The 16,412-nt window shown below is 44.6% G+C and overlaps 1 protein-coding gene across 8 annotated transcripts in view; it reads left to right on the top strand.

The window, feature by feature from the left end:
- pde4ca (phosphodiesterase 4C, cAMP-specific a) overlaps nt 1–16,412 on the top strand; it is a 35,622-nt gene that overhangs the window by 16,086 nt on the left and 3,124 nt on the right. For 5 of the 8 annotated variants that reach the window (XM_028978545.1, XM_028978547.1, XM_028978551.1 and 2 more), the window contains 14 exons: nt 8,509–8,700; nt 9,228–9,269; nt 9,669–9,705; nt 10,198–10,271; nt 10,360–10,409; nt 10,925–11,037; nt 12,918–13,011; nt 13,895–14,067; nt 14,144–14,242; nt 14,991–15,155; nt 15,232–15,331; nt 15,415–15,569; nt 15,651–15,773; nt 16,069–16,251. In XM_028978545.1, coding sequence (XP_028834378.1) covers nt 8,509–8,700; nt 9,228–9,269; nt 9,669–9,705; nt 10,198–10,271; nt 10,360–10,409; nt 10,925–11,037; nt 12,918–13,011; nt 13,895–14,067; nt 14,144–14,242; nt 14,991–15,155; nt 15,232–15,331; nt 15,415–15,569; nt 15,651–15,773; nt 16,069–16,251 — 1,600 coding nt within the window. Of the gene's footprint in view, nt 1–5,409; nt 6,333–8,508; nt 8,701–9,227; nt 9,270–9,668; nt 9,706–10,197; nt 10,272–10,359; nt 10,410–10,924; nt 11,038–12,917; nt 13,012–13,894; nt 14,068–14,143; nt 14,243–14,990; nt 15,156–15,231; nt 15,332–15,414; nt 15,570–15,650; nt 15,774–16,068; nt 16,252–16,412 lie in introns of those variants that run through there. The other 3 variants (XM_028978546.1, XM_028978548.1, XM_028978553.1) reach the window with 2 other exon arrangements.

Below are 16,412 nucleotides of genomic sequence, written 5' to 3'. Positions count from 1 at the left end.
CCAGGGGGCTTTTCAAACGGAAGAGCCCCTAAAAGACTCAGGCGCGGTGGATGCCGTTTTGGTTTCCTCTTTTTCCTCTGCTAGTGTCACAAATGAGAACTCTTTTTAACCGGCACAGGCATGTGCGATTCGGAAAGGCTGAAGGGAAAAACGTGGCACAGGCAGGAGCGTGAAAACTCCGAGCGGGCTCTCAAGGTTCGAAACTGGACTATGTATGGATCGCCCTGTGCAGTCAACAGGCCCATTGATATTGTACAAAAGCGCCGGCGGTAATGTACACCTTCCATGCATCTCTTTATTTCTGTGCGTCTGTCATGTTGCGGTGAAAACTCTCAGCTCTTGCCCGGAGACCATCATTCAGACCATCTTTGCAAAATATGCGCCGTTTTGTTCCCCCCTTTGATCTTCCTCGTTCCGCGCCACGGTCTTTAACTTTTATGGGTGCCAGGGTCTTCTTACACCCACCATAACTGAAGTTCGCTATCTGCTCTTTCACTTAGTGGTCAGTGATTTAAGCGTAGCTAGAAACTGCGCACCACACACACACTCACACACACACACACTCTCCTACATTCATGTGTACACGTCCACCCAGTCTGCGTGAGGATGGTAATAAATATTATAGTCGCTTTCCATTTTTTAATGCAGTCCTGTGTCTTTGTACTGATGTTTTTAGCGTGTTGTATTTCCATGCATGTGACGCGTGTCTCTCGTCTTGCTGCGGTCTTGTGTTTAGATTTTCCTCCACGCGCCCTTTTCATGACTGTAATACTTGGTTAGGTCAAGGGTCAGGGTCAGCGTAAGCCAATCAGAGGCAGAAATTGCGAGAGGAAAACCCACGACTTGTCGAATTGCGCCGACAAATCGGCTTTTCTGTTAATGCCCTAGTGCACATGGCATGAAATGAAACTTTTCAGCACATATGAAGATCAAGGGCCATATATTTATGGAATAAGATAAGTAATGGGTCATGTTCACTGTTGTCACATGTAGTTATCCGTCTTGGAGCGGAGGCGCCAACTTCCCACCCAGCCCTTTTAGTCAGGGTGTAACTACTCCTGACACCCAGAAAGTGAACTTTAATGATGTTTGTATAGACAAGCTTTAAAAAGGGGAGCTGACTGACTTCCTCCTTCTGGATGATACGTCACACGCCCAGGTGTAGTGCAGCATCCCTCCTCCATTTCTCATTTACATTTTTGCCATTTACCAGACGCCCTTATCCAGAGCGACTTACAGTCAGTAGTTACAGGGACAGTCCCCCCCTGGAGACACTCAGGGTTAAGTGGGAGTAAGTGGGGTTTGAACTTGTGACTTTGTGACTCCTGCCATCTCCTCTGTTTCTCTACGCTTGGGCGTCACAAACGCGATCTCTGCTGTAGACCGCTCGGGACTATGCCCACCACCAACATGCATATTGTCAGCACTTTAGTTCACAGTGAACTAGTGAACGTGACATTCACGAACACACCATGCGCAATACCCGACGGCCAATGACGACTGAGTCAAAATAAGTTGGGCGCAGGAAAAAATTGTTTCAGTGTGTGGAACTTAGAATGCACATTCTTGCAACACAACGTACCATTTCACGGCCGATTGCCTCAATTTGACATTCATAGCCAGAGCTGTGTGCCACCAGCTTCCAAAGCAGAATAGATTAGTCATTATGGTAATATGCCATGTGATGAATACATTGCTGTCGATTGGAAAAAGAGTGAATTTACCCTCTATTCACTGTAATGTCTTGCCATCAGCAGGAGATTATTCATACTTGGATGTAATGGTACCTTTTCTCTGTGAAGTACAGTGCTTTTTAGGATCAAAGTTGGGAATGTGCTTGAGTATAAACCACAAGTTAATTATTACCTACACAGCAACAGGTTATTGCTTAACCACATAAGAAGAAATCCATTTATGTTCATTTTCCTTTCAAGGTGGAAGTCCTCAATTCATTTCCAAAATATGGCCATTTTCTGTCTGCTAAACCAATAGAGTCTGAATACCTTCTGTAATTGGTTCTGGGCTGAGCAGCTGCATCTGTGGAACACTGGGGAACACTGGGGTCTGAGCTTAATCTCAAGTGAATAACTGCCCTGACCCATCGAGATATGGATTCCACAAGAGCTCAGAACGTGATAGCAGGAGATCCTGTCTCCATGGAACAGACTTTTTTTTTCTCCAAGTGCACTGTGTCTGTAGTGTGGCAGGCTGTATTCTTCTGCTGAATGAGAGTCCTTCAGGTGCTTTTGGCAAACTCCAGGCGGGCTGCCGTGCGCCTTTTACTAAGGCGTGGCTTCTGTCTGGCCACTCTACCGTACAGGCCTAATTGGTGGATTGCTGCAGAGATGGAGCTCTGACAGAGTGACTATTGGGGTCTCGGTCACCTCCATGACTAAGGCCCGTCTCCCCAGATCCTTCAGTTTAGGTGGCTGGCCAGCTCTAGGAAGATTCCTGGTGGTTTTGAACTTAATTTTAATTAATTATTTTATTATTTTAATAAACGTATACTGGAAGGAATTGGGGGGTGGGGGGGTCTTGGACACGCGGGGGGGTGAAGGGTGTTGCTTCAGGGAAGAAGATTGGGTACCAATGTTGTAGCCAAAGGTCCTGCAATAAATGGACCAGAATTGACTATAGTCTGACATCATTGTTATTGTGGCCTATTAATGGATATAATTTAGCTTCAGACAAAATGTTCTTCTAATGCTGATTTTATTCATATACAATGTACATTTTGTCACTGAAGTTATGGGTACTAGTGAACAGCTCTGGGATGCCATTTGCTTGCCCTTTTTAAAATAAATGTAATATGTGTGCATAGTGACCTATAAGCATAACAGGAAGTGCTGCTATACATTATTGCCCCCTGTAGGGTCCTCGACTGTTTTCACAGCTTAGTTCAGCTAAATACACAAAAAATGATCTGTTCTTGCCATGTTAACACTATCTTATCCAAAGCAAGTTCTCTTCTATTAATAAAGTACGTACTAATTGTGGTCTGTCTAGAAAAGTCAAAGGGAATAATTCCATAACTTGACTCCCTTTTTGTACCGTGTTCATAGAAGGTCTTCCTCTTGTAAGTCGCTTTGGATAAAAGTGTCTGCAAAGTAAAGTAAAGTAAAGTAAAGGTCTCATGTGGTTCTCTTGCTCTGTTTGCCTTCAGAGGCTTTTACAGGATGTAGCTCATCTCTGTGGCTTTGTTGGTTAAACAGGGTTGTTTTCATAGATTCATGTTAATGCAGAAAAGATTTAAAGCGTTGCTTAAACGCTTTACAAAACTGCAGTCATAAACACTACACTTGAGGATATTAACTGTACTACAAATAGTACCTACACTGCATTTAAACACATAGTCAAAAGAGTCTTTTTTAAAGTCCTTTTAAATAGGACACTGGTCGACCACTAGAGGGGGTCCCCATATACCACAGTTTGAGAACCAAGGTGGTGATAAATAGTACATATTGAATCTAACTGATGGTTTTGAAATAAAAACACATTTAAAACACATGGATGACAGTATACACTTTTTAAATTAAGAAATAGCCACAATCACCTTTTTGTACACCTTCAGTGTTTTTTTCACAGAAAGAAGCAAAATAAATCCAGGCCTTCCCAGGTGCCACTGAGCAATGTACACTGATGTACAATGTATGCTCACTAAGGGTGATGGGTTAAATGCAGAGGACACAATTAGTTGTGTCATCATGTGCTGTGCTGCTGTGTTTCACAATCACTTTCACTAGGTAGAACCATGGTTGCAACACTATGGTTGCTACATTCTGGAATGAAACGCTGATAAAATCAATTAAAGACTTTTTAAACCTTATAACATACTGTATTTTAATTATAATACTGTCAAAGGCTCCAAAGGTCAGCAGGGCTCATATTGGTCCTTCTTGGGAGGGACGGTGGGGTGGTTGTGCAAATGCTCTGATTGAAAACAATGGAGGACAAACAGCAGGACAAACAGCAGAAAGGCAGAGGCATGAACGTCCCAGCAGACCAGTCCCAGACAGAGTCAGTCTGCATTTCACATCACTGACCAGCCTCACCATCCCCTCCTGCAGCCCCTGAGCCCCTGTGACACACCATGTAATATATATATTGTGCGTCAGATATATATAATAGGTTTCTTTTTACAAGAGCCTTTTTAGCACCTGGAAATGCCATTTATCCTGCAGAGTAACCCATACAATTTTTGAGATGGTCAAATATGGACAAATACCAAATATTTGTTGAGTTTAGCTGACATGCATTGGCTATATCTCAAATCAGAGGCTGCACCTTTCTTAAGAATGAAGCATCAGTGCATCCAATGATTCAATAAGCACCAGTGACAACTAGTGACATAAACAGGAAATTATTCATTACCCGTGGGCTGTCTCAACTTCGAAGGCTGCAGGCTTGGCTTTGTAGGCCATCTCCGCCCCCCATGACAATTGATTCTTTGACTGGGAAAAGGAGGAGTCATTTCTGGGCTGGAAACAGAAGCAGTCTTACAATCAGGACAGTCTTGTTGTGCCACTGTGACCCATTCTGTCTGCAAATGCTGCCAAAGTTGAGACAAATATGAAATCTCACAATGGTGCAGTGTCATTGTGTCACATCCCTTTAAATATTGTTCCACCTTATTATGTTGTTTACTTGTGTACAACTCATCTTACACTCAGTCTGGTGTATAATTGCTTAATTAAATGTGGTTGAAGTACAGGCTGTTAATGTAAGTAATAGGGAAAAGTGAGATTACGAGCATCTTAAATCGTGTGAATTAATTATTTACTTGGGATGTTTTAATGAGCCAGGAGGCAAATAATCGGAGTGAATGATCGTGTGAAATGTCAAGCCGTCAGCGTTGACGTGCATCACTCCTTGATTCTTCGACAGCGCAGCGTCATTCATGATTTTCATGACACTCCAATGTCCCGCTCCCGCTCCCGCTAATGCAAATCGACTGCTTGAGCATCAGGCCCGGCTGAAACATGAGCGGGGTGGTGGTAGTCCCCCCTGCTGTCCCAGGACAGACCTCCCTGTAACACGTCTGGCCTGATGCAAAAGAGATGCCTAATGACGCAGGGTGGGTGTCAATTTTCGGACATTGACTGGATGAGAAGGCGCCCCTCTTTCTGCTAATAACGTGTGTCGGGTTACGGCCGGCGCTCTTACTTAACGCTTGTGGCTGGAAACTGTGCCGCGGTGGATATGGAGTTTATCAATTTCCATAAGTAACATTTTAATTTAACAATCCATTGATGTGATGGATTTTATCCTTATTTCTTTATAAGTCTATGTACTGCCGTGAGAATATAGAACGTCCTAGACTATAAATATTCACAATAAACTATATATAGCAGCAAACTAGATTATTTTGCAAAATGTAAGCATATGATTAGTTCAGGAATGCTTGATGAAAAAAATGTAAGTTATTGATTTTGTTTTCATTGATTCTGGCACTGATGCTTTCGCAAGGAGAGCTGGAATGGGTCCTGGATGAAAGTCTAAGAAATTGTGACAATTTATGCTTGTCATTTATGCGTGCAATTATTAGGGGTGTAAAAATGAATGCTGCAATTAGTTAGATAACTACATTAAAATAAATGAATGCAATGTGACTTATGACACGCATGCAAACTTCTTCCTATACATATCCACTAAAATCCTAGCACCCCTGCTGGTGGGCTGAAGTTTCAAGCTCTTGCCCCCTCTACACAACTAAAAATGTTGTTTTCCACAAACGTTTTATCCTACATGTTTTAATTATTAATTCCCAAGCGTTATTTTTTTATTGTGACAAATGTATGTGATTTTTACATACTGTGTGTTTGCATTCCCATTTCTTTTCTACCTTCCAGGACATTTAGTTTTATGTGTATAGATTATCCTGTAGCACTAATAATCCCACTGCCTGCAGTTTTTCCTCCATTAACGCAACAAACGTGCAGCTGCGTGCAGGTGACATACATTCCTGCACACTTGCGCCCCGGATTAAAGAGGAACCTGCACCGTCTGTACGTCGACAGGGCTGCGCGAAAATAGCATCAGGGAAACATGTATCTTTTTTCTTTTTTCTTGGCCGATCTAAAGATAGCCCCGCGTCGGCTTTAAATAGACCACCCCATAAATATTCATGAATGAAGGCAAGAATTCTTGATCAGCGATGCGCAGTGCCCACGCTACCTGACGTGCTATTTTTAGAGCACCGCTCCGGGTTCCCTGTGTGCAGAGAGGGGCTATTTTTAGCACCCGGGAAGAGCGGCGCAGTCCAGCTTCTCCGAGCGAGTGAGGCAGCCGGAGGAGCTGCGCCTGCAGGAATGATCTGGAAGGCCCCGGCACAGGTACTTCTGAATGAAATGGCTGAACGTGGTCCCACGCCCCCCCTTTCTGTCCAAGCGGAATAATTGCGTGAAGGGTTGATGCGTGTTTGGTTACGCTTTCGATGTGGAGCGACGGGCAATAGGCACATTAGATCTGTCTCTCTCGCTCCCCCCAGCTCCCTCTCGCCGGCCCTCCCCACCGCTGTGTGCGCTTCTGGAGTCACATGAATGGGAGAGCTTCTGCATTGATTATGTAATATACTGTAAGACACCCCTGTCTTGTCCTCATGCAGCGTGGGCCAGGATGTGGAAAGTACTGTTGGGCGGGCATTCAGCTCCATCCTGAAACCATTCAATCATAAAGACCTTCAGAATATCGTCCATGCGTGATATTTTACGTACTGTGCGTGTCTGAAACGCTATTTTCTTGCGCACCGGCCTGCAGTCGGTGCGTCCGCATGCTGACGGAGCTCCAGGAGCGAACCTCCGAGATTCGTTTGTATGCTGATGCCTCGCCGGGGATACACTTCACCTGATGAGGCGGCTATTCATAGACCTCTGGTGCACGGCCACGTCACTGAGGCGGTCTGGGTTATTTTTAGCACTCTGCTTCCATATTGCAGCGACCTTGCAGTCCTCGGCCCCACCCGCAGTGCTGGGCTGCTGGAGTTACCCTCTCAGCTGCTCGTGCCCTTACTGTCCCTCGTTCCTCCTCACGCTGTGACATGCGTCATTATGAACCATCACGAGCCTTTATCATGTACTAGGGCATCTCAAGAATTCTGATGCTGTGACAAGAGCATTAAATATGGAAAAACCTTCATCCATGCTACCTATGAAGGCTATAAATTGAAATATATTTATATTTTATATCTATATATGTTTAACGAATTCCATTTAAAGCTATTCCAGCCGGGTGATAGCTCATTGACTTTAGACATCCAGTACAATCAGATCCACAATATGCCAGGCCTACATTTTTTCAATTACATGACAAGAACCGATGGCCTTTTTCGCCATATTAAATTTTAACTAAATTTAAAATCTCTGACAGGGAGATTCCCGTCCGTCCTCCCTGACTGTAAACCAGGATTCAATTACGCTGCTCTGGCGCATCAATTTTTTATTTAAATAGGGCATGTAGTACGTGCAAGATGAAGGCGTTGCAGACAGAGCTTCTGGTTGTACTGGGAGAAAAAAACGTAATTGCACTAATTCCGGTAGAATGTGGAAAATGTGAAAACATACCTCTACAGCATTAGAGGCTTCTCTGTAGATATTATGTTTTACGAGATTTCCGTCTGCATGTGCACACCATTCTTGTGAATGAGATTTCTCTAGAACATTTACATTTACAGCATTTACCAGACGCCCTTATCCAGAGCGACTTACAATCAGTATTTACAGGGACAGTCTCCCTGGAGCAATTTAGGGTTAAGTGTCTTGCTCAGGGACACAATGGTAGTAAGTGGGATTCGAACCCGGGTCTTCTGGTTCACAGGCGAGTGTGTTACCCACTAGGCTACTAGAACACCTAGAACAGGTGAACATCCTTTGTTTATTTTAATTGTAGTTCGAAATTTGAAGATTATTGTGAACTTTTAACATTTTAACAAATCCTACAGTTTCGTACGATTATGCGGTAACTAGAACCAGCACGCACTAAGCGCTCAAGTACTACCATGTTGTGGTAAACCGTTATACTGCACTCAGACCAAACCCAGCTCTTCAGGGATGTCTGTGAATTTGTACCCCAGAAATGCGCTTACTTGTATATGCCTGCAAAACCGGCGTGCATTTCTAAAATTTCACAAGTAACACACAAGCCTAGCTTTTTATACCTAGCATTTTTCTCTTTTGTGGAACCGGGTCCAAAAACCAAGGGGTCAGGGGTCAAGGTCACGTAGGTTTGGCAGTGTCGTTCACTTGCAGATAACACTTTGGTGGTCAAAGGCCAAGGGTCAAGGTCACTGGCGCTTCTGTACACAGACAGAAGCTAAAGGGATTTGTGATGTTGAACTGCTGCTGATTTTCTTATGTCAAATACGACATAACTGAAGACATCAAATGTCTTACTAGGAAGTGTTTATCACCCAGTATCTGACTTTTTATTAGGTTCCTTTTAATTTATGTACATCAGGCTAAAACTCTACATTCTTTTTAAAACTCTCTAAACCCCTTTCCCATTGTCTTCCAGCTTCGACGTGGAGAATGGCCTCTCCGTCGGCCGCAGTCCCCTGGACCCTCAGGCCAGTCCGGGCTCTGGCCTGGTCCTGCAGGCCAACTTCCCCCACAGCCAGCGGCGGGAGTCCTTCCTGTACCGCTCCGACTCCGACTTCGACCTCTCGCCCAAAGCCATGTCTCGCAACTCCTCCACCGCCAGCGAGCTGTAAGTGCTGCCTCTGTTACCGCCTCTATCTCATCTCCTAACCTTCTCAGTATCTGCATGGAACCCACAGACATCTCGGCTCAGACCTTGCGGCCGGTTGCAAGGTCTCGACTGCAAGGATTTACTGATAAGCAGCAGTCAGAACCAAAACCGTATGTCAATTCTGCTCATATTGCAATTTTTAATATTGTATTTTCGGCCAAAGATCTCAAAGATCTGTCAATTATACCTGACTATGATGCATTGGAATGCTAGACTCCAGTTTTTAAACATACTTTTTATTTGAACATTGCATCAAATCCTATTCCTCGCTGGGATTGGAAAAATCCAAGCCACCAGTTAAAATCCCCAGCTGTTCTTTCCATTTCTGCACATGCATGTCATCCCAGGGTTACACGCAGTTGGGAAAAAAGTCTTGTGGCTTTATTTTTCCAGCCTACGTCAGAGCCGGCCTCCCCCTGTCTAAACACCTTAGTTTGTGATTAATTGGCTGCAGGTCACCGAACTTTTTGCTTGTGTTTTTAAAGGGAAGAGAGTCTGAAGCACTGGGAAGTGAACTGGCTGACCCGGTGAGGAGAGTTGAAACCCCTTAACCCCCCCACCTCTTCCCCCATAGGGTCACATCCGTAAGGGTCACCCTCGGCCTGAAACGTCCCCTGATTCAGACCCAGCCTTACAAAACTTTCCCCCATCTGTGTTCAGCTCTGTTCAGCTGTTTGTGTTTTCTGTTGACCCGCCACCCCCACAGTTCAGAAATGGTTAAATGAGGGTCCAGCATGTCACGGTAAACCTTCTTCTACCGCTCAAGAACTACTAATCCTGGCTGGATTTTTTATGCTTTGCATTCCTTTTTTTGTCCTACTGTGTTTACTGTATTCATACAGAATGCATGAATAAAATTTAACTGTGATACCTGCTTTATTACTTTATATCAATAAACTTTTTAAAAAATTTTTTTGTATTTTCAGGCATGGAGAAGACATGATTGTCACCCCTTTTGCACAGGTTGGTGATATTATCCCGAGGCTCTATGTGTGTATTCATGGGCCGCTGGCATGCAATCAGCATCCCTTCCGTAAACATTGCGGCAGCATGACACCGAACCTGCGTCACCAGAGCGCTCCGCTTACAGGACACTCCTGAAATCCAATAGCCTGTCCCTCGATACAGACGCTGACAGTCGAGAAATCCTGCTTGAGTTTAGCAACAGCGTCATGTTTCAGGCCATTCCTGGACATTCAAAGGGTCGCAGAATTCCAGACAAGCGTGATGTTGGTGACACACTTGTGCCCTCCATAATTAAATGGTGCCAATTCAATGTTTTATTGGACTTTAAATTGCCCATATAGTCGGATTTGAAATTACTCTGTCAATAAAAATGTATGTTCATGATTGATCACTGGTCTTCGTTCGCAGAAATGGCAGAATCCAGTATTATGATTTTTGTCACTATCCACACCGTTTATTTTTATATATATATTTTTTATGTTACTTTAGGTCCTGGCCAGTTTGAGGACCGTCAGGGGCAACTTTGCAGTTCTGACACACCAGCAGGAGAGAGTGGCCAGCAAGTAGGCCTCTGCTTCCTTGTCACGGCTCAGTTTTTAATTCTTCCTAACTCAGGCTTCGCATTGTTCACTGCCTCATGCTGTTTCACAGGAGGTCCTCCAGCAGCAACCCGCCCTCCCTATGCAAGACAAGTGTGACAGGTTCGTGTCTTCAACTTGACGCTACAGTGTGTGGAATGAGAATAAATAGCGTTTCAACATACTATAAAATTACCTATATGGAGGGGAAATAAATCAATAATGTGTACGAGAAGTCCAGAGCAGTTTATCAAAAATATATCAAAATATATTTTCAAAATGGTAAACATTCATGTAATTATACATTCATTACACATACAATGCACATGTAAATTATGTGTATTTTTAATAATGGCTGTTAGGTGTATATATATAGATATTTTATGATTTGTATTGTATGCTGTAGATTCTTCTGGCCTTCACCCTATGCATTTTAGTGTATGCAGCATTTGTGCAAAAGATTGTTTAAAATTCACCTCACTGTTGGGATGATGCCGCAGCAGTGAGCAGTTTTGTGTACAACATGTTTTGTTGATTTGAACAAGGATGAAAGGTGTGGACAAAGTTTGCGAACTTTCTGCACCCTAATGTAAGTTAGATGTGTATAGATGCGTAAAACGTGAGTGTGCATGTGTCAGAGGAGCCGCTGCAGAAGCTGGCCTTGGAGACTCTGGAGGAGCTGGACTGGTGTCTGGAGCAGCTGGAGACGCTGAAGACCCGGCACTCCGTCAGCGAGATGGCCTCCAACAAGGTACTCTGTCATTTCACAAAGCCACAACCCCGGGGCTGGTCCTCGCTGCATGCACGGCTGGCTTTAGCTTCAAACGTCACTGGTGGGTCTGGAAATGTTGTCATTTGAGCCAAAGTGGAATTGCTGAATCGGTCTGGCCTAAGGAAAACAAAGATGTGAAATATACCGTAGTGCTTCAGCGCCCAGGTCCACTCAATGGAAGACTGATTTCCGTCTCTGAATGGAAAGGTTGCATGCATGTTCCCTCCGCCCCCTCCCCCCGAACACAGTCATGTGCAGTAAAATGTGAATGAAAGAGCGGAGCTATGTATGATGCTCCATCCCCCTCCGTTCCCATATGCCTTCCTTTCTTCAGACGGCGTGTGTGTGATTCCCGGATTAGCCCGCCCACGCTGGGCCATGTGTGCTGGTGTGTGTTTGGGCACTACTGTACCCTCGCCCCTGTCAACTGACCATGCTGGAACCATTAATATGGCTTTTAAAATGAAGGGTTGCATCATTCATCATTTCAGTGCATGCTTGAGGAAAGAGGAAAAGTGACCAAAATAAAGGCCCAATGTGAATGAAATTTTTTTTGTTATTATTATTTTTGAAATTATTTGTTCATTCATTTATTTATTGAACATCGTCCAATACATCGTGTATTGTTGACCCATATCGGCTTTAGTGCAGCTCCCGCGTTTTTATCCCCATTCAGTCCATGAACCGCCTCATCTCCCGTCCCGGTGCACATGGTGCAGCCCCAGCTCCGTTTCCATCTCAACCGTCCTTTGCATACTCCGTAGTACAGCGCGCCAATCAGCCGGCTCCTCGGGTCCATCCCCTGTGGCAGCGCGCAGCCGATTGGCCGCGCCGCTCGCTGCATGTGAGGAGGAGGAGCCGGTGAGTGAGTGAGTGAGTGAGTGAGTGAGTGAGCGAGCGAGTGAGTGGAGAGGAGAGTCTCCCTCGCTGTGTTTACACACACGCCAGGCGAGGCAGAGTGCAGGGAGGAGCGCGGCGCGGCGATGCAGCCGGGCGCTGCCGGTGCACAGAGACCCCCAGCTGTCCACAGGTGCCCGCCCTGCCCGTCCACGTCTGAAGCCGGCACGTTGTGCAGGTTGCCAGGCCGGACGGCAGCGTCTGGATTGGAGTGAACGCCTTGGCTGTCGCTTCTGGACATGGTTATTGTGGCGTTGCAATGCCAGACGTCCACTACTTGTTCTCTGTATCGTGGATGTTCATTCAGGTAGGCGTGAGTGCGTGGGGCATTACTTTGTAGGTGCACTGTCATCCTGGGCTGTGGTGCATGCTGGCATGTAGAAATGTGCAGTGTTTACAAAGGAGAGTGATGAGGAACAAGTGATGCTCAGCGGAGAGGTAAAAGAGAGGGAAAGATGCGTAAAGACTGTGTGTGTGTGTGTGTGTGTGTGTGTGAGAGAGAGAGAGAGAGAGAGAGAGAGAGGGATGCGGGGAGGCGTGCACATGGACCCTTGTGTTCATTCTGCAGACTCAGTGTGCAGCGTTTGATTCGGAAACCTCGTGGATGATTACATAACAGCCCTACACATCTGAAACGCGTCTCCCTGCTGGGGACGCTCTGCCGTGGCAGGCGGGTCTGAATGAAGGACTCGGCTCATTCACACGCACATGTGAAGTCCAGCACGGACGCAGCCTCCTGCACTAAAATCACAGTTGTGACGCTTATGCATATTAAATTTTATAGCTTTTTTTTTGCTTTTGCTTTAGCTTTGTGATTCCGTCAGTTCCTACTGCTTCTCGTTATCTGAGATGGCAATTTCCAATGATGTGATTTAATAATTTGTAGTTTCTGTGTGTGTATGTGTGTGTGTGTGTGTGTGTGTGTGTGCACATGCCTCAATGTGTCCATTTCTGCCCCAAAGTTCAAAAGAATGCTGAACCGGGAGCTCACCCAGCTGTCGGAGACCAGCAAGTCAGGCAATCAGATCTCCGAGTTTATTTCCAGCACTTTCCTAGGTGAGTTGAAATAGGCAGATTTTGCGCATACACAGTAAAAAAAGTGTCAATTTTACACTTGACTGATTGATTTGAACTTTTACTCTATGGCCAGTGTAGACTTTTCAGAGTTAATTCTACTCAATTTAGTGGGAAAATTAACAATGAAATGTGTTAAAATATTTAACACTGAGGTTAATTCACACTGTAATATGAATACACCTCATAGAGTTCCTTTTTATTCCAAATTCAGATTAATAATAACACTCTTTTGCGTAACGATATGTCATTTTTATTTCTCTGCAGTGTTGTTTTTTTACACATTCATCATATAATGCTATATTACTAAATGCCTGTGATTTAAACCTATATTATATAACATATAGCACTTAACATCAGTGAAACTGTAATACACTTGTAGCATTGTAGCATTTTAACTCCTCATAGAGTTATAGATACTCTGTATAGGTTACAATAGGTTTACTCTGAAATATTGACACTCAATTCTTTTACTTTGTATGCATATGCGTCACCTCAGTTTTATAGATGTGCTGAGGCTCCGGAATGTCCACAGCCAAACATGCGTTCCTACAACATTAGAAGATTAAGATTAAAGACTCATTGTCATACTTGGTTGAATAGTACGACAAGATTGTGGTCCTGTCCACTACCCCTCATTGCAAAATGCCATCCAATACATAGGAATTAGGGAAATAGAACTAGCAACACTGCAATCACAACTGCCACATTTTATTAGTGAATAATAATAAAATGGTAATAAGGTAATAAAAATACTTTTCTGCGTCAGCACCGTGGTTTTTAACACAAACAGGCTCGCTGTGCGCTGATTGCGACGTGTACGTGCTCCGCGTCATTGTACTGCGTGTGTGTGCTCTATCTGCAGAGAAGCAACATGATATGGAGATCATGTCCCCACCGGCCAAGGAGAAGGATAAGAAGAAGTGGCCGATGTCCCAGATCAGCGGCGTGAAGAAGCCCAGCCAGAGCTCCAGCGTGGCCCCGTCCAGCATCCCGCGATTCGGGGTCTCCACGGACAAGGAGGACTTGCTGGCCAAGGTGGGACCTTTCTGCCCGTGGACGCGCTTCATGACATTGTGCGAGGGCAAAAAAGTGACCCATCTTCTGTTTACAGGAATTGGAAGACATTAACAGATGGGGAGTGGATATTTTCAAGATATCCGAGTATTCTGGGAACAGACCGTTAACGGTAGCAATGTACACAATCTTTCAGGTACGTCACATTTATCCCATGTTTGCGACGTACAATCAAACAAAAAATGTAATGTCATGGTTTACTGAACCCATGAAAAACATACGGAACATTTTCATTTTACCATTTCATTTACTAGGAAGTGTTTTTTTTCCTTTTTATTTCATTTTAAATGACTTAAGAACATTTTCAGCATTAATGAAGTCACCCCCCCCACAATAAAAACAATCAAACAAAACAACAACAATAACTAGAAGCCAAAATTCCAGGGGAAATTTTGATGGGTCTGTCCGGGCATTGGTCACAGCTGCGGGCATGGAATTTGTAAAATGGGGCTTCTTTACTGTGGTACTGCAGTATCACTTCAAAGAAGTTTTATTTTACAAATCCGTTGTTTCTTTACGTTTGACGGTCTTCGCGTGGCGGTCTGTAACGTTCTTTAATGTTGTTTTTTGCCATTCTCAGCACAATAATAAATGGTCTGTCTTCCTGACAGACCCAATAATTTGAATTTAATAACCATTATGTGAGTGTGTATTAAAAATACCCCCCCCAACACCTAATAAACAATATTTACAGCAACACTCAAGCCAAATGGTTGCCAAATGTTGAAGTGAAAGAGATTGCAATTGTCATTACGTAAAAACAACAAATATAAACATTCCAAATCCACCAAGGATATAAAAAATATACTAAAAATAAAATAATCAGGAATGGGTTTTTTTTATATATGTTCAGAACCTGCATTCTCCTTTGTTCTCCTCACTAGGAGAGAGACTTGCTGAAGTCCTTCAAGATCCCTGCAGACACGTTCATCACCTTCATGATGACCCTGGAGGAGAACTACCACGCCGATGTCGCTTACCACAATAACATCCACGCCGCTGACGTGGTGCAGTCCACCCACGTGCTCCTGTCTACGCCGGCGCTGGAGGTACGTCTTCACCGAGCTTGCTCTTCTCGTGCAGGTTACAAGGCGGGAGCAAGCAGCTGTTCTCCATCTTTTTCAGGCTGTTTTCACCGACCTGGAGATCCTGGCTGCATTGTTCGCCAGCGCCATACATGATGTCGACCACCCAGGAGTATCCAACCAGTTCCTCATCAACACCAGTAAGTTGGAGCCAGGGGGCCAGAAGATCAGATTGTGTTAAAGTCAAGTTGCTGAGTCCTGTTCTTAAATATGTGTCTCTTAGACTCGGAGCTGGCGCTGATGTACAACGACGCTTCCGTCCTGGAGAACCACCACCTGGCTGTGGGCTTCAAGCTCCTACAGGAGGAGAACTGTGACATCTTCCAGAACTTGAGCAAGAAACAGCGGCAGTCGCTGCGCAAAATGGTTATAGACATGGTGAGGATGAACTTCCAAAAAGATCTAAAAATTGATCTAAAAATAGAACCGGTTTACACTTGGCTTTTTCATTGATCCCAGGTCCTGGCGACAGATATGTCAAAACACATGAACCTGCTGGCTGACCTGAAGACCATGGTGGAGACTAAGAAGGTGACCAGCCTTGGTGTGCTGCTGCTGGACAACTATTCAGACCGCATCCAGGTACAGGCTACCTCTCTCTTCATTGATTAGTGATTAGGGTGGTAGTGGCCTAGTGGGTAACACACTCGCCTATGAACCAGAAGACCCAGGTTCAAATCCCAGTAACTACCATTGTGTCCCTGAGCAAGAGTGTCTCCAGGGGGGGACTGTCCCTGTAACTACTGATTGTAAGTCGCTCTGGATAAGGGTGTCTGATGAATGCCTTCAATGTAAAAGTAATGTAAATGTGATTTGTGCCAGCGCTAGGTTACTTAAGTAATCCATGAATTCGTATTTTCTATTCTTCCTTTTCCAGGTCCTTCAGAACATGGTGCACTGCGCTGACCTCAGCAACCCCACCAAGCCGCTGGAGCTGTACCGGCAGTGGACCGACCGCATCATGGTGGAGTTTTTCACGCAGGGAGACCGAGAGCGGGACAAGGGCATGGAGATCAGTCCCATGTGTGACAAACACAACGCTTCCATTGAGAAATCACAGGTATGGGCAACCCCTCACCGCAGAGCTGAAGAGCGCCCCCACGCTGCACGGCAGTTCGGTGCAACCTGGAACCTGGAAGTCAAATGTTCATTTTCAGCCATTCAGAGATTTTCAACCTTCCAGAGATATAATAATAATAATAAACTATGAAATGCTTTTCA

This window comes from Denticeps clupeoides, chromosome 4, assembly GCF_900700375.1.
Source record: "Denticeps clupeoides chromosome 4, fDenClu1.1, whole genome shotgun sequence".
In the NCBI taxonomy this organism is placed as follows: Eukaryota; Metazoa; Chordata; class Actinopteri; order Clupeiformes; family Denticipitidae; genus Denticeps; species Denticeps clupeoides.
This window is presented reverse-complemented; position numbering and strand designations above follow the sequence as displayed.